This window comes from Rhamphochromis sp. 'chilingali' (genome assembly GCF_963969265.1).
Source record: "Rhamphochromis sp. 'chilingali' genome assembly, chromosome: 12".
NCBI lineage: Eukaryota > Metazoa > Chordata > Actinopteri > Cichliformes > Cichlidae > Rhamphochromis > Rhamphochromis sp. 'chilingali'.
This window is the reverse complement of record NC_137939.1, coordinates 19,357,168-19,382,689: the sequence shown is the minus strand read 5'-3', so window position 1 is coordinate 19,382,689 and position 25,522 is coordinate 19,357,168. Positions and strand designations below refer to the sequence as shown.

Sequence of the window (25,522 nt, the reverse complement as noted above, 5' to 3'; positions counted from 1 at the left end):
TAATTTCACTACATATGAACATTAAATCAAATATGAATATACTTTCTGTCATGTCTTTAGTTTAGTTTATGCTATTTTACTTCAACAGGATTTATCGTTGTCTCAATCACATGAATATCCACTCTAATATGATTTCTTTTCAACTCGGTTACACACAAATATTTTTTCTCGCTTTTTCTCTTTACAGAAATAAAAGACTGACAAACACAACTCTGTGTTTGTCAGTCCTGGTATTCTCAATTTTCCTTCTTACACACTCTCACAGCCTCCAAGGCCATCTTTGCACAAATAAGTCACTCCATATGGAATCTCAGTGAGAGACGTGTTAGTAGAATCATTTCATAGTTTTTATTTTCTTATTTGTTATATTGGTTAAACTTATACCTGATTACATTCTGATTGTTATTAAGAATTAAAAAAGATTAACTATTAGCAAAATCACTTATAAATTATGATTCTGTGTTTAACAATTACAACATACTTAATACCACTTCTCTCATATAGGTAAACTCTATTTTTAGCACTCTGTATCACTTTTAACATATAAGACTCGATATTAAACCCTTTTACGCTTTTACTTTCTCTCTGATGTAATGAGAGGTAAACCAGGGGAACTTTAATCTCTTTTAGTCCCACCTCTCTTGACACCCCCTCCTCTGTCCTATTCAGCTCGGCAGGGCACTGTCTGCATTGCACACAATGAACGTTGTAGAAAAGAGCAGAACACAAGACGTACACCCTAGATGTCTTCTTCGGCGTCAATGATGTTGTTAACCCATTAACGCTTATAACCAGTTCCCACCAACAGGTTTTTGCTTATTTTTAAACTGCCATAACTCTTGAACAGTTTGCACAATCTGAAGAATTCTAAATTTCCGAAAACAGCAACTCTGCTCTCTTCAGTGATATTAAAGTTATTATTGGAGTCAGTCATCTCAAGCACCGTGTCACAGCAGTGAAGGCAACGGTTGAGAGCAAGTGAGTAAGTACGACAGAGTTACGCTAAAATGGCAATGTTTTCATGTGTTTTGCCATGCTTTTTCTATATTTTTATTGTCATGGTCACGTCAGTCAGACCAGTGACTAACTCAACAAGTCAAGACACTGGCTCGGATTGTGGCCTAACTGGTGGCAATCATGTGTCAGGAGCAGGCAATGGTGCATCACTGACAGTTGGACTAGCTGCAGGACCAGTCCAAGCACCAGACAAGGATGTTGAAGAGTCTGGTTGCTAGGGCTGGTTTCTCACTGGCATTACTGCCAGGATCGGAGGGAGCAGTGGAAGATGTCAGTCTGATGAGGAGGTGTGTGCATGGGGACATACACAAATATCCCACAGTACTGGTAAAGATTAAATACAGGTGCACACAGAGTCAAGATGGTGGTTAGGTCACATCTGACGCATCCCTTCATTCTGGGAACAGATTGGCTGGAATGTGCAGATGTGTTCACAACCCACAGGAAGGTGGAGTGTTTGTACTACAGTCAGGTAACGTGAGGTTGTCTGAAGCTGACTCTGGGGAGGAGGAGACAGCATCTTCTCGGGAGGCCCCGCCTACTCCAATAATTTACTCCACATAGCGCTGACCAACCTGCATTTTGTGTTGATTAGAGGCAGACTGTATCGAGTGAGTTGTGAAACTTGCATGGAAGAGAAATGCAGCCAGCTGTTGGTCACAAAGAGCTGCAGAGAAATTATTTTCAAGATAGCTTATCATAACCTCATGGCAGGGAAATATGACAAAACTCTGGAACAGCTCATGGCCCATTTTTATTGGCCAGGCATCAGGGAGAATGTGGGAACCAGGCGGCTATCCCAGAAGTGCCTTTGGAAAATACCTTGCATGGAGGTCTCATCTGAGCATATTGGCATTGGATTTCATTGAGCCACTTCACCGGAATGCACGAGAATATCAATTCAATTCAATTCAATTTTATTTATATCACTTTGTATTAGTGGTGAATTATGCAGTGTAATATCCTGAAGCAGTGCCACTGTGCACCATTTCCACAAAGACTGACCAGGGCACTTTGTCCTAGTCTGAGGCAACATAGGCAGCTTCTAATGATTTAATGGACTTGTAATTTTTTCTTCCAATTCTAATAAAGGTATTCTTTCTTTATTTTTCTTATGTGAACAGCAATATATTATTTTCTGCCACATTACTACATTTCCTGCTTCCTAAAGAGGCCACTATTTTTTAAGTAAATTGCCTACTCCCTTTAGAAAATAATAATGAAATCTTATTCTTTACATAAGGATTTATTTAACTTCCCATTCCTAATTAGTGGTGTCACTTTCTTTGTCAGAGAGAAAGACACTGGTGCATGACCACTGATACTAATAGAATGAATCTGTGATGAATGTCTGACGGTCTGGGATATCGATCATAATGGGGCTACAAACTAAAAGTCTACGCAAGAATAGTAGTGTACAGGTGAAAAAAAGTTTTAATCATTACGAGTGGGGTGATGTGAACACTAAGCATTGGATAAACGAAAATCCTTCATGTACTGTTTAAGAATTTCTGTAGAAGTAGTGTAGTGTAAATATTCTAATCTCAGATTATTGGGCAGTTCAAGCACATTCAGAGTTCAGGTGGGGAACTGTGTAGTTTACATTATCTTACACAGTGTTGCCCTGGTGACAATCTGTTGTACAGCTAAAATAAAGTACCTTTTGTCTGTATATATACACATTTGATTACAGAATGAATGAAAAACGTTGCACTTAAGTTACTTTAAGCCGGTTCATTTCAAGATGCACTAACATCATCACTATGCATATAAAACTATTTGTTTATTCTTGCTGCTCTTCATCTGTGAACAGAGCCAGGGTGGGCATGATGGGCTCAACATTATATCACAATATTTCAAGAAAAATTGTGATAGTGACTTCAGTTTGTTTCGTTATTTTCTTCTTCTTTTTTGTTTTATTTGTTGCTCCTCCTGACATTATGGAGCACAACTAGCAAGTTCGACCAAGTTGAGCCATTGGTTTACGTTTGGGTTGCAGATCAGCATCTCGTCCTTCGTAGCTGGAGGAGATGCAACTGCATTTTTTATCTCATGTGTGTGAAACACTCATCTTTCCACCTTTAGCAAGAACAGTTTTCATATTTTGCAAAGTATTGTGATTTGCTGGAGCTGTTTGAAGTAGCTAAATTTTAGATGCTAAAAACACAACGATGTAGTAATTTGACATTTGATGTAAAATTTACATTGGTGTTACTGCAAGCGATATGATAGGGCACAGCCATAGAACAGTCTAGTGAGGCACATCTCATAAGAACTCATTCACACATTCCTTCTTACCTTTGCAGACTGTACCATTCGCCACAGCCTCGTATCCAGCTTTACACATACAGCGACCAATAGGTACCATCCACTCCCCATCCCCATTACAGTACAGCTTGATGGGTACATCCACCTCCTCCCCATTAGGAACACACACTCCTCTGGCTGCCACAAGAGAGGTGCTCTCTGCTCCTGACAGTGTCTCAGGGAAAACCGCTCCATTCTGGATTATATGGGGACATTTCCTGTAGAAGACTCGGACAGCAATGAGTGACATGCAGGCACCGTAATCCTGGAAAGCAAGATAGAAGCCATTGTGGGAAACAGGTCCAAAGCTTCGAACTTCACTGTTGATCTTCATGATGCGGCCACCGAGATCGACCTGAGAGAAGCTCTCGTCAGCTGCAATAGTGTCCACTTTCACCCATGGGTTTTCCATCCAGGGTGGGTATAATTTAGTGGCCTTATCCAAGTCAGATTCAAAAAAATAGAGGTTGAAGGTCTCCTTGCAGGAGCCAGGGACATTGGGTATGGAACTACAGTCCCGTACTGAAAATTTCATCTGGACATGGATACGCTGAGCACCACGGCGACGGATGTATTTGGTCCGGACCCAGTTGTTTTGGCTGCTATTAAAGATATTGCACACCTGGTATGTTCGGATGGTGTTCATATTTTCATCGTATCCACTAACTTCTTCCCACTAGAAGAGAGCCAAGAAACAGAGCTACTGATAAAGTGACAAACATGCAAACACTAAAACATTGAAGGCAACTTGGAACAATCCAAAAGCAGAAGAAGCTAGTGGAGTCAGCCAGTACTGCTGATACCAACACAGATACTTTTAACCCACAAAGGCAGCTTATAGAGGGGAGAGCAGTCACTTACAAGTCACTCATCAGAAGTTTGCAACCCATTTTAATCACCACTAAATCCCTGTGATTTTTATTTTCCATAATAAGTAGTTAATAGAGTAAAACACACTTTTGTGCTTTTCGTATATTTTGAAACTGGGATTTTTGGAGATCTGGAAATCAAATGCCCCATCTCTATGGCACATTGGGTCAACTTCTATTGTTTAAGTTTGGTTAAATAACATAGATGTGACAGTCAGCAGATAAAGGTTCAGATATTTTTCACAGGGCATGTTTGAGATATATTTTTTCATTTGCAGAAAAAAATTAATTATTAAACGCAATTGAGTATCAGCTACATACTGAGTTTGGAGGACAGAAACAAAGTATTGATCCAGCCATGTTAGCATTGATCCGATACCAATACCAGCATGCTATCAATATTTGGATGTAGCAAGCAAGGTGACGTAAATTAACTTAAATTATTGACTTAAAAAACTGACTTAAATTCTACAACTTTTAAAGCTTGGTTTGGAATTTTTTGGACAGTGAAAAAGTATTTCCCCCCTTCCTGATCTCATACTTTTCATATTCTTCACACTTAAAACTTTCATGTCATCAAACATCAAATATATTTAATAAAGATGCAGTTTTAAAGATTGTGCAGTAATGATGGTATCACTGGATACCAGCACAAGAATATTAATCTACTTTACTGATAAACATGAAGTATTACTTCTACACAGTGTGCTGAACTTGATTCTTCAGAAAGCTGATTCTGGACCAATGGCATATGTTTGACCTCCAGTTTAAAGTATAAAATTAAAAAAAGGTTAGACCCACGTAAGTGGGCTACCATGTGCATATTTTCCAGGTGCTGTCATTTAATGGTGTTTTTTGTTTATTTTCATGACTGTTTACATTGTAGATTCTCACAGAAGGCATCAAAACTATGAATGAACACAAAACTATGAATAAACATATGAAATTATTTAGTAAACAAAAAAGTGTGAAACAACTCAAAACATGTTTTATATTTTAGATTCTTCCAAACAGCCCCTTTGGCTTTGATTCCTGCTTTGCACACTCTTGGCATTTTCTCCATGAGCTTCATGAGGTTGTCACCTGAAGTGGTTTTCCAACAGTCTTGAAGGAGTTCCCAGAGATGCTGAGCACTTGTTGGTCCTTTTGTCTTGACCATAAAGGCCTGATTCACACAATCTGCTCTGAACAGCTGATGTAGAGATGTGTCTGCTACTGGAATCTGAGGTGCTGTGAACTTGTGATTTCTGAGGCTGGTGACTCGGATGAATGTATCCTCAGCAGCAGAGGTGACTCTTGGTCTTCCTTTCCTGGGGTGGTCCTCATGTAAGACAGTTTCGGTGTAGCACTTCTAGTGAGAAGAAATGCAGTTTTTGCGACAGCACTTGGGGACACAATCAAAGTTTTAGCAGTTTTCTGGACTGACTGACCTTCAGTTCTTGAAGTAATGATGGACTGGTGTTTCTCTTTAGCAGTGTTGGGGAGTAACGGAATACATGTACCGCCGTTACGTATTTAAAATACAAAATATGAGTAACTGTATTCCGTTACAGTTACCGTTTAAAAAGGTGGTATTTAGAATACAGTTACTTTGTTGAAATAAATGGATTACACTGCGGTACTTTCCTGTTTCATATTTTGGCGGGTCAGGACTGTTTGGGTTTTGTTTGACAGCTACGTTCTGTTGTTCCAGGCGGCAGCGTTACGGTTGCCATGGTTACAGGGCGACGCTCTCTCTCTCTCTCTCTCTGCGACTGTGTGCTTCCTGGGTGAGAGAGCGCCTTTTCGTTGTTGTTGTTGTTGTGCTAAGCTAACAGGCAGAATGCTACAAGCATAGCTCTAAAGAATGTAGCATCATGGGCAGTGTAGTCCGTGCTGCAGGGAGAATGGACTGCCATACACGTTATGGGTCTGTGAGCGCGAGGAGGGAGAAAAAGGGCAGTGGAAAGGTACGAGTTGTCATCGAGGAAAAACGGGAGCTGGAAGCATGTAAATATAATAATAACCACTTCAGCCAAGAAGAGTGCCTGACGAGCCCAGTTGTAAGTAAGCTATTAAAACTTGACTGTACACCGTGTTCGTGTTTTCCTCCGAAACAATAAGTTCCGTTGGAGCAGCCTTTCAACGCCTCTCTCTGTCTCTCGCAATAAAAGTTGACCCAGACAACAAAGTAAAGCTATTTTTCGGCTAGGAGCCGACAGGGACCCCGTATTAGTCAGAGGTCCCTTTACTACAGTTCGGAGTCGCGGACCTTCAGTAATAGTAATAAATCACAGCAATAGTACATTCACGTTGTTGTAAAAAGCATGATAATATAGTGAGTAATCCAAAGTATTCAGAATACGTTACTGTCATTGAGTAACGTAACGGAATACGTTACAGAATACATTTTGGGGCATGTATTCTGTATTCTGTAATGGAATACATTTTAAAAGTAACCTTCCCAACACTGCTCTTTAGTTAGCTGATTGGTTCTTGCCATAATATGAATTCTAACAGTTGTCAAATAGGGCTGTCAGCTGTGTACCAATCTGACTGCTGCACAACACAACTGATGGTCCCAACCCCATTAAGAAGGCAATAAATGAACCCTGACAGGCACACCTGTGAAGTGAAACCATTCAGGTGACTACAGCATGAAGCTCACTGAGAGAAGGCCGAGGGTATGCAGTGCTGTCAACAAAGCAAAGGGCGGCTACTTTGAGGAATCTGTGATATAAAACACATTTAGAGTTATTTACCAGTTTTTCTTTGCTACATAATTTTATATATCTTGCTTCATATATTTGATGTCTTCAGTTTGCCTCCACATTGTAGAAAGTAGTAAAAATAAAGAAAAACCATTAAATGACAAGGTGTGTCCAAACTTTTGACTGCTTATCTACACTGTGTACATTGTTCCTAGTGTGTTGATTTTTCTACTCACCCCTTGAGATGGGTAGGTGGTCCAGCCCAGTTCTGCTGTTGCTGTTGTTGAATCCATTAGTACCTCTGGAGATAATCAAAAACCAAAAAGCCTGGCGTTAGAATTAGAATTAAGTTACACTGCAATAAAATACTGTGTGTGTTGAGCTCTGTTCACACTGGAAATGATTTGCAGTGATGTAGTGAGCAACATTCAGTGACTTCAAATGACAAACAGTAAAATAACTGAAGTGGATGGCCTACGAGATAAAGAACCACCAGTGAGACACAGAGCACTAATGACTGATATATATTCTGGTAGTTAATACATCAGAGGTTTAAACCAGAGCCTGGAATGTCACCTAGTGATCAGACGTTAGCTTTAGACCAGTGTGAAACAACCAAAGTACTTCCAAAGTACTTTCCCTGTGTTCCACATTACTCATTTTGTTCCTCTTGTCTCCGTGTTCCATGTATCCGCTCTGTCTCCCAAGTCAGTCATGCCCCCATGTCAGTTTCTCCCACAATCTCAGTATTAAGCTCGTGTGTCTTCGTCCTCCGTATTTGTCTTGCTTACTGTTTTATTTTTATCATCCCGTGTCCTGTGTTAGTGTTACAGTTTTGCTTCCTCCCTGTCTTGTTATGTCAGATTAGGTCCAGTTGTGTTTCTCTCCTGTCCTCCCTCGTTACTGTTTGTGTATATATTGTATTAGTTTCCCTTTGTTTGTTGTTGGATCATCTGTTTGTCATACGTCAAGCTCAGTTATCCCACATTTAACTGTCTTTGTCCATATTTATGTTTTATGTCTCAGCTCATCACGTTTTCAGGTTTTAGTTGTTTTACCATTTTTTTAGGTTAGTCTTTATTTCCCTTTTGTTTTCTTTTCTTTGCACTGTGTTTAGCCGTCAATAATGTAATAAGGAGCATTATAATAAAATGCCAGAGGATCGAAAGAATAACACAAAAGGTACATGGACTATTATAAACAAACAAACCAAAGCTAATTACCCAGACTTTTTCAGAGAAAAAATATGGTTATTACAAATAGGAATGAAGTGGTTAACAGATAATGATAACAGGTAATGATTTCGTTGTCAGTGTGGGTCCAAAACTGGCAAAGGAAATTAAAAAAATACCCTGCTTGAGGAGAACAGTGTGGGTGAGGACTGTGACCAGAAAATCCTAATTCAATCCAACTGGAAGTTGTAGAAGAAAGTTAATAATTATTTATTATTAACTAGAAATAGTTAATAAATGTAAAAACAAATTTCAACAGATAGCGATGACCAGTGTTGGGCAAGTTACTTTGAAAAAGTAATTAATTATAGTTACTAGTTACTTCTTCAAAAAAGTAACTGAGTTAGTAACTGAGTTACACGATTCCAAAAGTAATTAATTACTTGAAAAGTAACTGTTGCGTTACTTTAAAAAAAATATTTAACCCTCTGGGGGTCCAGGGTATAATTGTCTATAGACAGATGTATGTGTATGTGTTTGTATGCATGACCATTTTGGTTACAAAATTGTAGTTAAATTTAGGGACAGGACCCGATAAGCCACTGCTTCTTCCTTTGATACACCTTCTGTTTTTGCTTCATGGATCCATTTGCTGGAAATTTCTTATGCTTTCCATTTCCTGTGTTTGTTTTGTTGAAATTTTAATTGTTCGAAAGAAAAGAAAAAGAAAGAAAAGAAGAATAAGTCTTGTATTTGTCCAGCGTCAGATTAAAATGTAAGCACCCAGTGTTGCATTCAAATGTCCCATTTTCTGGCTGCTCGCTTTCTATTAGTATCAATAGTGATTAATGAGGAGTTGGGAAGAAGCGGCAAGCCAGGTGTCACAGCCGCCGCTAAATAGGAAGAATAGACGCCATGAGCGCTGACCTGCAACCAATTCCCACAGACTCAGCCAAGAAGGGTGGAGAAGAGTAAAAGCCCCTTTTCCGTTAGTAGAGCATCGGATCGACTCGCCACAACTCAACTCAGATCAACAGGTTTTCCATTATAATGGAGTACGACCTAATATGTGTGGTCGTCTTTATAGCAAAGTGACGAGCATCCTGTTACGTAATTAGTATGTGACTAGGGATGGGTACCGGTACCCGGTGCCATTATGGCATAAACGGTAGTAACCAGACCGAAAAGCAGCACACATTTCAGTGCTTTATTTCTGTGCTTTTTTTCCTGTGTCATACACTTTGGATTCCAGCCAATCATTTTACCTTTGCGAGCATAGTAGGCGGGTCCAGGTACATACGTTTTTTTAGAGCAGAGCTACAGATTAAAAATGCCCAAAGCGAAGGGGTCAAAGTCTGGCTGTACTTCACAGCAAAAGATGCAAACTCAGCAGCCTGCAACAAGTGCTTTAAGGTGATACTGTGCTATACACCTGGCGACGTATAGCATTTTGTCAAAAGCTGAGAAATGCGCTGTATTTGATAGCTTGCTGTGAGACCTCACACCGGGCAAATCTACTGCGGGTGGGTTGCCTGTTATCTGAGGCGTTAGCATCATTCCCCAAAAACCCAAAGAGTAGAGTCCTGGCCCCTAGCCCTGCCAGTGTAGCAGAAATGATGACGGATGATGATGGCAGCAGCAGCAGAGAAAAGATTAGACTACATCCATAGTGGCTCTTTGAATTTGCCATTGTATCTCCTGCTTGAATCAAATTGTCTCAGTCTGACAGCCTCTTTTATAACTTGCAAACCTTCTTTCAAAATTAGAGAGAAAGAAGTCACAATTTAACATGTCTGTTAATTGTGAAGAGCAGTGCTGCAATAGAGCATTTAAATACAGGCTAGCATGGGCTGGAGCTACTGATGGGAGATGGAGATAGACAGGGGAAATGGGGACATCATGGGTTTGTGAGGGTGGGGGTGCATTAGTATATGTTGCCCTCATTTCGTGACTAGACACTCACTATGGCAGCTCAGTCTCAGCAGCTTGAATGCAACTAAGTGACTACAATATGCTGGAACTACTGCATATTCAATCTAGTTACATCCTGTTTAAATTAGAACGAATTGTTTTCTCTGAGATGTATAATCTCTGTGAATTACTCTTATTAATGGCAAATTTTTGTTTTACTAAACCCTTGTTTTGATGCACCTTCTTAACATTTATTGTAGAAGGCACTGTCTTTCTGTACAATAATGGCTCTCTGCCTTTCCACTGTCTCCATCTGTCACTGCAATCCTGCAATACATATATAGAGAGATCTCTTGTTCTGCCTCTGCTTCATGAATCAGTGAAAAGTAGGGCAAAGAGGAGGAGAGAGTGGGCCAACTAAGGCCAGCAAAAATAATCCTTGTAGGCTTCACAACGCTCTACATGTCATGCTGGATTAAACCCACAGGGATACCTCAATAAAATTCACTAAAATTCACTTTGCTCCCAGCACTGCCTGCCATGCTGCTTACCAGCTTTCATACTCATCTGTCCTCATATCCAAATTCCTAATTTCTGGGGAAAAAAAAAAAAAAAAAAAAAAAAAAAAAAAAAAAAAAAAAATATATATATATATATATATATATATATATATATATATATATATATATATATATATATATATATATATATATATATATATATATATATATATATATATTTATATTAGGGGTGCAACGATATTCGTATCGATATTGAACCGTTCGATACAGTGCTTTCGGTTCGGTACGCATATGTATCCAACAATACAACATTTGTAATTTATTTAATCAACTTTCCTTCTGACGATGCTGTCTGTGTTGAGCGCTCAGTGAATCTGCGTTCGACTACTCCGCCTAGGTTACACTGTCGAGCGCAGATCCACTGAGCGCTCAACAAAGACAGCATCGTCAGAAGGAAGAGCGCAGGGCAAGCTAGCGAGACAGAAGTTAAGCTCTCCTTGCAACATGGCAAATTGAACCTCCCCCACCCTCATTCAGATCTGGCGTTTGGAATTATTTTGGTTTTCATGTGATGTATGACCCTGAAGGTAAGCGCGTCATGGACTAAAGTAAAACAGTATGTTGGATGTGCCACGCAATGCTCAATTACATGGGTGGGAGCTAGTGTGTTAGCGCAGTTAGCTCGTTAACGTGTTGGCCGTCTAGCCCCATGCACGGGACGATCAGGGGTAGCTCGTTAACGGAGATTTGCCGTGTTGTGGCGTTAAGGTCATTTCAACGAGATTAACCTGAAAGCACTAGTGGGAACACAACGAATATGACTGCACATTTATATCATCCTAGTGCAAAAACAACAAGCATGCATGCTACAAACTTTAGCCGAGTCATTTAGACAGCCATTAGCACATGATTCTCCTTATGGGGACCTGATATGTTTAATATGCTGCTGAGAATATAGGCCAGAAGAAGCGTATAGTATAGCTTTTATTTTGGAAAGAGCCATTTCTCTGTAATAAACTCTCTTTTCCAAAGATGCATGATTCCTCAATCAGATACAGGGCTCGCAATATCGCTAGCCCGACGTCCAGGGGCTAGCGATTTTCCAGTCGGGCTACCAAAATCTATCTCTGCCCTGCCCGTCGGACTATTGTAAGAAGGAAAAATATATGTCAATGCTTTTGCATTCTTTCAGAAATGTAGCTGGGTAATTATGTCATTGGCATCGGTGAGCCACTGTCAATATGTGACATATTGAAATCTCATTTGAATTTGCGCTTGTTTTTTTGCTTTCACTTTGCAATCGCTCGGACAGCACTGATTGGTGAGTGATGATAATTTGCGCACCAATTCCTCTGACATCGTCTTATTAATCGTTAGCTTACTACACAAACATGACAAGTTAAATCTCCCGCAGCAAGCTTAAATATGTGAGAGAATCGCTGAGCGTTATGTGAGTGCGTGTGTAAAAGCAGCAGGATATATATTTTAGTTCTGCTGAGCCAAATAAGACAGGTCAGGGTGAAGAAGTGACAGCCAAAGAAAAGCTTACCACAAAACGGAAAAGTTATGACAAATCAGACTATAAGGCAAAAAGAAAATGCCTCATAGTCTGATTTGTCATAACTTCTCCGTTTTGTGGTAAGCTTTTCTTTGGCTGTCACTTCTTCACCCTGACCTGTCTTATTTGGCTCAGCAGAACTGAAATGCTTTTACACACGCACTCACATAAGCTCAGCGATTCTCTGCGCGATCAACCTCTCACATGTTTAAGCTTGCTGCGTCATGTTTGCATAGTAAGCTAACGATTAATAAGACGATGTCAGAGGAATTGGTGCACAAATTATCATCACTCACAGATCAGTGCTGTCGCTCTCTATACACAGTTCGCACGATTGCAAAGTGAAAGCAAAAAAACAAGCGCAAATTCAAACGCGACTTCAATATGTCACATATTGACAGTGGCTCACCGATGCCAATGACATAATTACCCAGCTACATTTCCGAAAGAATGCAAAAGCATTGACATATATTTTTCCTACAATAGCCCAACGGGCAGGGCAGAGATAGATTTTGGTAGCCCGACTGAAAAAAATCGCTAGCTCCGGGACGTCAGGCTAGCGATATTGCAAGCCCTGTATCTGATTGAGGAATCACTCATCTTTGGAAAAGAGAGTTTATTACAGAGAAATGTCTCTTTCCAAAATAAAAGCTATACTATCCACTTCTTCTGGGCTATATTCTCATCAGCGTAAGGAGAATCATGTGCTAACAGCTGTCTAAATGACTCGGCTAAAGTTAGTAGCATGCTTGCTTGTTGTTTTTGCACTAGGATGATATAAATGTGCAGTCATATTCGTTGTGTTCCCGCTAGTGCTTTCAGGTTAATCTCGTTGAAATGACCTTAACGCCACAACACGGCAAATCTCCGTTAACGAGCTACCGCCGATCACTCCGTGCATGGGGCTAGACAGCCAACACGTTAACGAGCTAACTGCGCTAACACACTAGTTCACACCAATGTAATTGAGCATTGCATGGCACATTCAACATACTGTTTTACTTTAGTCCATGACTCGCTTACCTTCAGGGTCATACGTCACATGAAAACCAAAATAATTCCAAACGCCAGATCTGAATGACGTTCAATTTGCCTGTTGCAAGGAGAGCTTAACTTCTGTCTCGCTAGCTTGCCCTGCGCTCTTCCTTCTGACTATGCTGTCTGTGTTGAGCGCTCAGTGGATCTGCGCTCGACAGTGCAGCCTAGGCGGAGTAGTCGAACACAGATTCACTGAGCGCGACAGCATCGTCAGAAGGAAAATTGATAAAATAAATTACAAATGTTGTATCGTTCGATACATATGCGTACCGAACCGAAAGCACTGTATCGAACGGTTCAATATCGATACGAATATCGTTGCACCCCTAATATATATATATACACACATGAGGGTGGTATCACAGTGGCAGATATCCAAAAAAAAGGGTCTCCAGTATGAAGAGTTGGGCAGCACCAGGCCCTGACATGATTCACGCTTACTGGCTGAAAAAGCTGACTGCACTCCACAAACATCTGGCAGTACAAATCAACCAGCTGCTAGCTGATGAGACACACCCAGAATAGCTACCAAGGAGATGCTCTGTCCTCACTGCTGTTCTGCATAGGCCTGAACCTCCTCAGTGAGACCATTGACTGACAAGACTGGCTACGGATACCAATTACGGAATGGAGCAATGTAGAGGACATGGATCCCGATGACATCAAGCTGTATACCAAGAGTGAACGAGACATTGATTCACTGATCCACACCACCAGGATATACAGCAATGACATCGGAATGTCGTTCAGACTGGAGAAGTGTAGTTGGATGATAACAAAGAGAGAGAAAGTAGTCAGAACTAATAATAATAATAATGGATTGGATTTATATAGCGCTTTTCAAGGCACCCAAAGCGCTTTACAATGCCATTATTCATTCACTCTCACACACTGGTGGAGGCAAGCTATGGTTGTAGCTACAGCTGCCCTGGAGCTGACTGACAGAAGCGAGGCTGCCATTTCGCGCCATCGGCCCCTCTGGCCAACACCAGTAGGCGGTAGGGTAAAGTGCCTTGCCCAAGGACACAACGACCAGGACAGAGAGCCCGGGGATCAAACTGGCGACCTTCCGGTTACAGATACGCTTCCCAACCCCCTGAGCCATGGTCACCCCAGAAGGCAAAACTGCGGACATAGAGGACAGCTACAAGTACCTGGGGATCCCACAGGCAAATGGGAACCATGAAGAGGCCGCTAGAAAAGCTGTAACCACCAAGTACCTGCAGAGGGTCAGGTAAGTCCTGAGGAGTCAGCTGAAGGGTAAGAACAAGATCCGCGCTATCAACACCTACGCCCTGCCCGTGATCAGGTACCCTGCTGGGATAATAAGCTGGCCGAAGAGGAGATAGAAGCAACCGACATCAACACAAGGAAACCCTAAGGCTGTATGCTAAGTGGAAGGAAGGAGGCCAGGGACTAGTGAGCATCAGTAGCACAGTCCAGGATGAGACAACAAACATCCACGAATACATCATGAAGATGAATATATGAATGAATACCTCAGGCAGCAGAAACCCAAGAAAGTGGAGGAACCAACATGAACGGCCAGACCACTCCATGGTATGTACCAGCGACAAGGCACAATATAGAGTGCCTTGAGGCAACTGGTGTTGTGATTTGGCGCTATATAAATAAAATTGAATTGAACTGAAAAATTGAATTGCAAGATGCTAGCAGGCATGACATACATGGAACGCCATGACCAAGTGGCTGGCATAGTATACAGAAACATCTGTGCCGAGTATGGCCTGGAAATCCCAAGGTCAAAATGGGACACGCCCCGTAAGGTGGTGGAGAATGACAGAGCTAAGATTCTGTGGGACTTACAGGTACAGACTGAGAAAATGGTGGTGGCTAACCAACCAGACATAGTGGTGGTAGACAAGCAGAAGAAGACAGCCATAGTAATAGAAGTAGCAATACTGAATGACAGCAACATTAAGGAAAAAAAAGAAGCATCATGGGCTCAGAGAAGAACTCGAGAGGATGTGGAGGGTGAACGTAATAGTGGTCCCAGTGGTAATCAGAGAACTAAGTGTGTGGCTCCAGCAGATCCCAGCAACAACATTTAAGATCTCTGTCCAGAAGAGCACAGTCCTTTTTTTTTTTTTTTTTTTGCCTGTCCCATTTGGTTCTTTAGCCATCAGAATTGTTGTCTGAAGACCAACAAGGATACCCAATGGATTTACTTTGCCAAATGGATCATCGTGGCACACAATCACACTCCCCAAACATACTCTATACCCCGGGTCCAGGTATCCTCGCCCCCAGAGGGGGAAACAGAACCCAGACCCAAGAGATGTTACCCTTCCCCCCGGGGTGGAGGCAAGCAGACCGTCCCAGGCTCCGCAGCAGCAGGGAGGCCAATCAGACAGCCAACATCTCCTCCCAGCCCCCCCGCAAGGCCCTATATATATATGTGTGTGTTATGAGAGTGTAAGTAATGTGGATGTCTAAGTTGTGAGATAAAATTGAGGCACAGGTGGCCAGAAGGGGACGGGGGGGGGGGGGGGGGGGGGGGGAATGTCTCCCCTGCACCCTTGTGACACACCCGCACCCCAAGGCCCTACCTGTGTGGGTGAGTGTGGTGGAGCGGGAAGAGGGAGGTAGCCGGGGATGGGGAGGAAAAGGAGGGAGGGGAGGATGCCCCTCCCTAGGACCAGCTCCCCTGCTGACCCCAGTAGGCACCCCCGTCCTCTGGTACCCACCAAGGCAAGGGAGCCCAGGTCCATCCAGACCGGGGCCTACGGTAGCACTGCCAAGCCCCACAGGACCCAGGGTAGCCCACCCTACCCCACCGCAGAGGAAACTGTACCCACCCCAACATTCAATCGTCTCCCAGACTACACAAGACAACAACCTCCAGGTTAAGTTTATTCTCCACCTCTCCCCCACCTGCAGAGTGGACTCCTGCAAGGATGGAACAACCTCCCCGCCAGTTGCAGAGCCCCCCAGTTAGGCCGATGCACAAGAGGCCCCCTGCGCCAGGGCTGAGCACCCGTGCACCCACCCGCTCACAACCTCGGTGACACACCGACGAGGACCGAAGCCCAGTGGAAATCAGAGAACTAGGTGTGTGGCTCCAGCAGATCACAGCAACAACATTTTAGATCTCTGTCCAGAAGAGCACAGTCCTAAAATATTGCACAGGACCCTCAAGCTCCCAGGTCTCTGGTAGAGGACCCAAGCTTGAAAGAAAGAGATTTTTTATTTGTTTTAGTAGAAGACTTTGGTATTGGTATAAGAGAGAGGCAAAAATTGTGTCCATAGGACAGTTCTAAAACTGCTGACCAAAAACAACACTCATCTCATCCCGACTCATCCCAACAACAAGACTCATCTCACATTAGCCCAAAAAAAAAAAATAAATAAATCTTGATGATCCCCAAGAATACTCTATGGATGGCTGTGACAAAAGCATAAATTTTTTGAAGGTTTGAGTCCTGTTACATCTGGTGTAAAACTAACACAGCATTTCATAAAAAGAATGTCATACCAACAGTCAAACATGGCAGTGTTAGTGTGATCATCTGGGCTGCTTTGCTGCTTCAGGAACTGAATGACTTTCCATAATTGATGGAACCATGACATCTGCTCTCTACCCGAACATTCTCAAGCAGAATTTCCAGCCATCAGTTCATGCCCTGAAGCTCAGGTGTGCTTGAATTGTGCAGCAGGATAGTGATCTTAAAAATACCAGCAGGTTCACCTCTTAATGTCTTAGAAAATCAAATAAAATCCCCAAACTTTTTGGAGTCCAGTTGAAATGCTTTGGCACGAAGTTAAAGAGAGTGTTCATGTTTGAAAACCCTCCAGTGCGGCTGAATTAAAAATAATTCTGCAGTGTGCAACCATTGGCGTTCAAGATGGTATTGCATTGTGGATCACAATCTGATGGTACTTTTCTATGTTAATAATTAGTTCATTAGTTATTAGTTTTGAAAAGATCCCCCAAACCACTGGCTGAAATACCGCCTCCACTGTGTTTTCCTGATGGCTGTAGACATTCACTGTTGTGCTTCTTGCCTGACCTCCTCCTCCAATGATTTGAACAACAAATTTGAAATCTGGATTTATCACTCCATTAGACGAGATGCCACTGACTTTCAGTCTTGTGCAAATTGTCAAAACTCATACTTTTTTCCTTGTTCCCGTTCTTTGTTAATGGCTTCTTCACAGCCACTCTTTCACTGAGACCATTTTTTATAAGGCAAACAGTAGATGGAGGTGCCAGATGCATCGCTCAGGTCCAGTGTCAGGTCTTTGACAGAGCATGTGACTTTCAGATACCATTCATCTATTGCAGATAGTTTTTAAGCCTTTCACTTCTTCTTCTTTTCTCCACTTGGCCAGTTTCCACAATTCTTTTTAAGAACACAGCGTACACATGACAAGATATGACCAATTTTGGCAATGGCTTTGTTGGCCAACAGAGTTCTGACTCTTTGTCAGCCCAGACAAGAAATCTGGGCTTATTGCGGTTTTCATAGATCAGTGACAGAATTGTCGGAACTTGGAGGGCTTTTTCTAAAAAATATAAACTAGCTACTTTGCCAGAGTCCGGAGGTCTTCTACATGAGTGAAATGCAATTTTCTCTCCAGCTTACATGCTTTTTATACTTAATTTGTTTTTTGTCTTTTTTTTGGGGGGGGGGGGGGGGGGGGGGGGGGTTGTTCTGGTTTGTTTATTTCAGGTCTGAGAGCAGAACCAATCTCTATGGCAAAGGGGTTTTTGGGGATGACAGGAGGAGACAGCAACAGTAAGAGACTGGCATACACGATTCCTGGTTTCAACTCAGGATAGTCACAAATTCTTCCAGATTTCTAGAAATGAGAGGTTCCATCTAAAGTGGGATGGATATCAACGCTCCTAACAAAGACAGGTTTTCCGCAGAAAGTTTTCTAATTATCTATCACGCCCACAATTTTGGACAACAATCAGACAGCCTGTGGTTTAACCCATTAAAACCAGTTTAAGTTTAAACTTTTAGGTAAAACAACCTTGACCCATTGGTGCAATCAAAACGTCCACTGGCTTCTAAAAGCATCAAGTCTACACTTTTTCGGTGATATTAGGATCATTACGGTAATCCCAGGTAGGGCACCACATCCAATTCTCTGCAAATAACACAGAAAACATGAAAAAAAAAAACCCACACAGTAAAAAGAACCCCAATGCCTGATCAAATTTTTGTTTACTGCTCCCTCACACCTACTCACTTTCTCTACTCCCAGCCAACTTTTGTCCTTGCATTGCTGCAGTAATACCATTTCTGGGATTACCATAATGACCACAATATCACTGAAACACACAAAGTTGCATCTTTCAGGAACAAGCTCTCTCTGTCTGTCTTTGGAGGGTTAGGATAACGTCCATCTTCAGTGGCGGTCCTAGCCTGTTTGGTGCCCTGGGCGAAACACTCCCTCTGCCCCCCCCGACACACACACACACACACACACACACACACAAAACCTATTAAGGATTGTACATTAAAATAAAACTGTTGTCAGAACCATACTGAATTTCACCAGAGAAACACACACACACACACACACACACACACACACACACACACACACACACACACACACACACACACACATATGAAGAGAGTATGCATAGTATGCAAACGGCTACCGGACAGCCATCATAATTCATCATACAATGAAAATAGGACAAATCAACAATTTGACAACATTTGACACTGACTAATTAACTCATTCACTGCCATTGACGTCTATAGCCGTCAATGGCAGTGAATGAGTCAATGGGTTTAACTCATTCACTGCCAATGGCTGGCAGTGAATGAGTTAATATTACAATCTGTAGCATAATGTATTGTTTGGAGTTTAGTCTGTTACTGTTACTATTTTTACCATTTCTTCTTGGAGCAACTGTAACCCACATAATTTCCTTGGGGATTAGTAAAGTATTCTGATTCTGATTGTTTCAGGATGACCTGCCATGATCCAATGACACATCTGCTTACCTGTATCTTTTGCTCGTTTCTCCTCCTCCTCTTTTCTCTTTTTTCTAAACTGAGGACCTGATGGCGTTGAACTTTTCTTGTCCATCTTGGTTTTAATTTTGCACTCCAGTATGAACACCCATCCCCCAATCCGAGAATCATAACCTAATAGACCTACACCTTATTTCACAGATTCGCTTTGTCTAGGGTTTATGTCTGGGATTTTGCACAACCCAGGATTCAAATCATGAATACATAATGGGCTTGGATTTACAACATTATGAATGAAATGTGCTCTATTTGGAAGCAGCAGGTCTCCCTCCCCTTTCGACAGGCTGTGTGTGAGACTTTAAATCAACAAACTGTAAATTTTGTCGGCATGATGTTGGGGCAGCATGAGTACCACCAATTTTTATTTAATTTTTTTGCCGATGCCCATGATGCCGCCCCCCACCACGATGCCGCCCCGAGCAACTGCCCGTGTCGCCCGTATCAAAAACCGCTACTGTCCAGCTTAATAAGTCACTACTGGTCCAACTTGAGATGTGATAAGAGAAACATAAGTCCAACATTTTTTAGCAGAATTACGTACCAACTCAATATTAATTTTAGTGACTTCCAATTGATGCAACCAGGTGCCATTATTTCTGACGTGACCTATGATCTTACCAAATCTACCCATACTCTTAGCCAGCAGTTTCCAATTCTGTGTGCCTGCCCCTGGAATACAATCAACTATCGTTGCTAGAGTCTGTAGGTTCCTGTTTTTAAGAACAGTCCCTAATAACCATTTTTTTCCTTGGATGGTGGTGTATTGGGGGGGTCTGTTTAGGCCAACACCTCCTAACAGTCAGTCACCCAGATGAGCTGATGTCCCAGCGGCTTGGCAGAACCTGCTGGGGCCATCTAACCAGAGCTAAGCTACTTTGGCCCACACCAAGGGGTGTGGTCCTGGGTTTTTTTGAACCAGTGTCTGGTATTTTGTATTATGTGTTTTGGCATTGTTGAGACTTATTGATTCTTTAGGAATTATGTGATTCTAATATTCAGTTTTGATAGCGTATGAGTTTGGTGACTTGTGATTCTAGTTCTTAGTCCTTTCCCTTTCCCTTATTTCACTCTGTTTTAGTCTCACCTCTGTGTGTTCTCCCCAGCATCCCCTGTGTTGTCATGTCTGGTTACGAATGTCAAGTTTCTGTCTCGTCTCCATCTCGCTCCCGCTCTCTTTATCCCTTGCTCTCGCTCAAGTGTGTGTGTCTTAAGGCCGGGTTTTGTTTCTGTGTTTCCTGTCTTATTTTGATAGTCCTTGTCTCATGCAAGGTTATTATCGTTAACAAAAACTAACGAAATAACGAAAACTAGAAGTGAAAAAACATTTTCGTTAATGGAAATAAAAATAAAAACAAAAAAAGGAAAACTAACTAAAACTGTAATGAGTGTTCACAAAACTAACTAAAATTAACTGAATTATAGCACAAATGTGTTTAGTTTTCATTGATTTGTATGTGTCATACAATAGTCAAGGGTGAAAATGAAGTTTAGTTTCCAGATTTTTTTCTTGCTGTCTCATTATGCCAGCAGGTGGCAAATACGTTAGTCGAGTCGTCTGTGTTGCTGCTCCGTCCACGCGCAGAATCATGTCAAGAAAAGTCGGGAGAAAGCGCCAGAGTCCAATTTGGGATTACTTTGAATATGACTGTGTTTTGGATAAAGCAAGTGTCTTGTAGTGGAAAGAGACAAATTATGAGGGACATTTCTAAAGGGAAAAAATCCCACAAACCTTAAAGTTCACTTGAAAAGCTCACACAAGAAGGCTAACCTAGCTTACCTTGAGAAGGTAAGGGAGCACACTCAACCCTCATCCCCAGAAAACAGAAGCTAACCCCAGGCAAGGCAGCGTGATGCATCCCGAGACAACAGGACGGGGATATCTACATAACTGTGTGAGTCAATTGCCCTCAAAAAGTTTATCAATTCACTTGAACCAAAAATTACGAACACCCGGTGCTGCAAGAGTTAATAGTCTCATTGGGGCCAAGATATACATTTTATAGTTGCCTGGTATCAATGGTTGTTCATCTGCCTTAATTTATTTATTTATTTATTTATTTAAAGAACCCATAGGTGGGAATGTGAGTTGTCTGTCTCTGCGTGTTAGCCCTGCGACAGACAGGCGACCTGTCCAGGGTGCAGGGTATGGTAGCTGGAATAGCAACATACCCAAGGATAAGCAGAAGAGAATGACTGATATGATGAAACTGGGATTTTGTTACATTTAATTATTGCAAACACAACTAAAACTATAACTGAAACTAATCAAAACTAAACTGAAACTAAGGATTTTCAAAAAAAATAAAAACTAAACTAAACTTGGTAAAAACTAATTAAAACTGATATAAAATTGAAAATCTGAAGTCAAAATTAAATAAAAATAAAAACTAATGAAAATTGCAAAACTATTAAAACCCTGGTCTCATGCGCATTGTTTTCCGTTTCATTTCCACTGTCTCATTATGTCTTTGTTCTCATGTGTCTCCTCTTCTCCTAATCACTTTTCTATATATATATACACATAGTCTCAGTCTCGCCTTGTCTTTTGCCGAAATGTCAGTTCTTCCCCTTGCTCATGTTCTATGTGCTAGTGGTTTCCCAGTTTAGTTTTCTGTTAGTGAAAGTTGCCTTTTGTTTTGTATTTTTGTATGCTAAATGGCTTGCTTTTGTTAAGATTTGTCACGGCCAGGCGGATCAGCTGCACGCTGATCAGCCCTCTCTGTTTCTCTTCCTCTTCTCTCTCGCCGGGGCGGAACTCACTGTGGGTTCACGCCCTCGGCTCACGCCCTCGGGAGATGAGACCCAGGTGTCTCATTAAGGGGAGCAGCATTTAAGCCAGGAGGTGACTGCTGTTCATCGCTGGATCGTTGTCTACCACGCGTTAGTGAAGTCAAGCTACAGCAAGTTTAGTTAAGAGTGTTTTCCTCTGTGCGTCGTTCTTAACCCTGTCTCCCTGTCTACAGAGCTTCCTGGATTTTTTCCCCGTGTGATTCCCGTGTGGCAGTGTCGGAGTGTGAGCCTGTGATCGTGTGAGTGGATATTCTGAAGAACGCGTGCTTTCCCTTGGACTTCCCTGGAGACCCCTTCTCCCCCCACTCAGCTGTATATAACCCCCCCAGGGTTTTAATAGTTTTGCAATTTTCATTAGTTTTTATTTTTATTTAATTTTGACTTCAGATTTTCAATTTTATATCAGTTTTAATTCGTTTTTACCAAGTTTAGTTTTTATTTTTTTGAAAATCCTTAGTTTCAGTTTAGTTTTGATTAGTTTCAGTTATAGTTTTAGTTGTGTTTGCAATAATTAAATGTAACAAAATCCCAGTTTCATCATATCAGTCATTCTCTTCTGCTTATCCTTGGGTATGTTGCTATTCCAGCTACCATACCCTGCACCCTGGACAGGTCGCCTGTCTGTCGCAGGGCTAACACGCAGAGACAGACAACTCACATTCCCACCTATGGGTTCTTTAATTAAATAAATAAATAAATAAATAAATAAATTAAGGCAGATGAACAACCATTGATACCAGGCAACTATAAAATGTATATCTTGGCCCCACTGAGACTATTAACTCTTGCAGCACCGGGTGTTCGTAATTTTGGTTCAAGTGAATTGATAAACTTTTTGAAGGCAATTGACTCACACAGTTATGTAGATATCCCAGTCCTGTTGTCTCGGGATGCATCACGCTGCCTTGCCTGGGGTTAGCTTCTGTTTTCTGGGGATGAGGGTTGAGTGTGCTCCCTTCTCAAGGTAAGCTAGGTTAGCCTTCTTGTGTGAGCTTTTCAAGTGCACTTTAAGGTTTGTGGGATTTTTTCCCTTTAGAAATGTCCCTCATAATTTGTCTCTTTCCACTACACTTGCTTTATCCAAAACACAGTCATATTCAAAGTAATCCCAAATTGGACTCTGGCGCTTTCTCCCGACTTTTCTTGACATGATTCTGCGCGTGGACGGAGCAGCAACACAGACGACTCGACTAACGTATTTGCCACCTGCTGGCATAATGAGACAGCAAGAAAAAAATCTGGAAACTAAACTTCATTTTCACCCTTGACTATTGTATGACACACACAAATCAATGAAAACTAAACACATTTTTGCTATAATTCAGTTAATTTTAGTTAGTTTTGTGAACACTCATTACAGTTTTAGTTAGTTTTCCTTTTTTTGTTTTTATTTTTATTTCCATTAACGAAAATGTTTTTTCACTTCTAGTTTTCGTTATTTCGTTAATTTTTGTTAACGATAATAACCTTGCCTCTGAAGAATTGGTTTTCCCTTCATCGGGAGCAGCGCTGGGCTCTTCAAATCACGAACAAACAGTAGCCCACATTCTTGATTTTTAGTCACAAACACTTGTTGTAATGACTAACTACTCCTGACATTTTGGAGATGTTAGCTCTTTATACAGTAAAGTTACAGTGGGATACAAATAATATCAGGCTGATCCTGCCACGATTTGTTCCCCCTGTTCAAATCACGGACAACCCATTTTGCAGAGGAATTGAAAAATGTATTGATAGCAATATTGAATATTATTACACAGGGAAAAAAACAACTACACCAAAAATAATCACATCGTTACACCTCTGCTTTTGTAAATGGAGGGACAGTAACTGCGTGTGTATATGTAAGTGTGTAAAACCTGAAGATAGTCAGATTAACAGTATTTTGTCTCTATCTGCTATTCTGCAATTCATCTCATGTAAACAATAACGTGGCGCACAGCGTGACGTGAAAAATGGCGCATACCTTTGACGGTGCGTGACAAACTCTGTATTCCTCTCCCCACTTAAACGCAGAAAAGGAGTTTTAAAAAATCTCAGTTTTCAGTGATTCCAAACACCGTTTCCGTGTGGACGAAACAGCTGCGTTTTCAAAAATACCCATGTAGGTGCGGACGTAGCATAAAATAGTTAGTAGTTTATTTTCTTACTACCTGTAATTTATTGCAGATTACTTGTATTTCCTTAATTGTTTACTAAATGTTTGAGGTGTGAAATAAACCGCAATGGAGCAAAATATGGGTGTGTGTGGTTGGAGGATGTGTTCGTGTGTGTTCGTGCACGCGCGGGGGGGGGGGGGGCGCAAACATTTTTCTTGTAAAACAAAGGGGGGCCCAGCAAAAAAAGTTTGGGAACCACTGGTATAAACCAATCAGAGATAGTCAGGGGCGGGACCTCTCTGATTGGCCGTGGTCCAGATATTCCTGTAGTCCTATGCGTGTGTACGTTTGAAAGTGCAGAGAGAGGTGAGTAGCTTGAATAAAGCGATATCGATTAATTAAATCCTGAGTAGACATTTAAATATAAATGTATTTTGCCAGAAATGCCAGAATCTCAGGTTACAGCTCACAAAACTATTTCAACAACCACCAAACAGCTAAAACAGTAAATGAGAGCAGGTAAACGGATTCTGCACAAAGACGTAAACACAGACCCGACGCATCAGAATCAGTGAGCTGTCGGCTTTCTCACCCAGCCGTCGGGGCTGAAAGCCGACAGCTCACAGATTCTGATGCGTCGGGTCCGCACTTTGTGTTTACTTCTTTTTTGTGCTAGATTCCGATGCTGCAGATTTTGTGTCTCTCCAACCAAAATTCACTGAACCAGCAGCAAAAGAAGAACATCGTCATGAATTCCCTCTTACTTTTGCTGTTTTGCTTCCACCAAGATAAAAATCACAGAGAGGGAGAGCTCTACATGAAGTAGAGCTCTCCCTCTCTCTCTCTCAGTGTACTTCAAGAGCAGTTTCCTCAAATCTCTGTTTTCTGCATTATTCGTTCGCTTATTACGCACAAGTCATGTACGGTGCTTTCTATATATTTTTGTTGTTGTGGTTTTTTTCCCCCAAAAATGACCTCGACAAGAAGGCCTCATTTCTGCTGTTTAATAGCGCAGAAATGTAAACTTTTTAAAATTATGCCAAATTGTAAAATGCTTGGCTGTGTCTTTAATCAAACCCCTGTAACTTTGCTCTGCTTCACTTCAGCATCGAGCTTCATGGTTTTCTTCCATTTTTTTTCTACTGCAGAATGTTTTTAAGGCTGCTATAAAAAGCCAGGCCAGGAAAATCTCCCTCATGTTTTTCTGTATTTTATCCTCAGTTACTTTGACACAAAGGCATCTGCTGAGACGATCACACCTCTGATGAAGTCTCACAGTGTCAGTACTGATAAATGATCAGAATTATAATATTTCTGACTGTCTGAGTCAAAATTGAAGCGAAATTAATCGAAATGGGAGTTTGTTAATCGGAATCAAATGGATTATAGAAATCAGTGATGATACCCAGCCCTAGTGAGAAGCCTAGGCCTGACAGAAGTGGATGTAGCTGTGGGTAATGAGAAAAGATGTCCCCTATCCCCACTGCCTTTCAGCAGCAGGCAGCAGCAAACAGGTCATCAGAGGAGGCC

General features: G+C 41.6%; 1 protein-coding gene across 2 annotated transcripts in view; it reads right to left on the bottom strand.

The window, feature by feature from the left end:
* The window catches only part of LOC308407660 (ephrin type-B receptor 2-like), an 86,593-nt gene that overhangs the window by 52,828 nt on the left and 8,243 nt on the right, over positions 1–25,522 (bottom strand). For both annotated transcript variants that reach the window (XM_080899446.1, XM_080899447.1), the window contains exons 2-3: positions 7,120–7,184; positions 3,316–4,000 (exon numbers count right to left, since the gene is read on the bottom strand). In XM_080899446.1, coding sequence (XP_080755572.1) covers positions 3,316–4,000; positions 7,120–7,184 — 750 coding nt within the window. The remainder of the gene's footprint in view (positions 1–3,315; positions 4,001–7,119; positions 7,185–25,522) is intronic.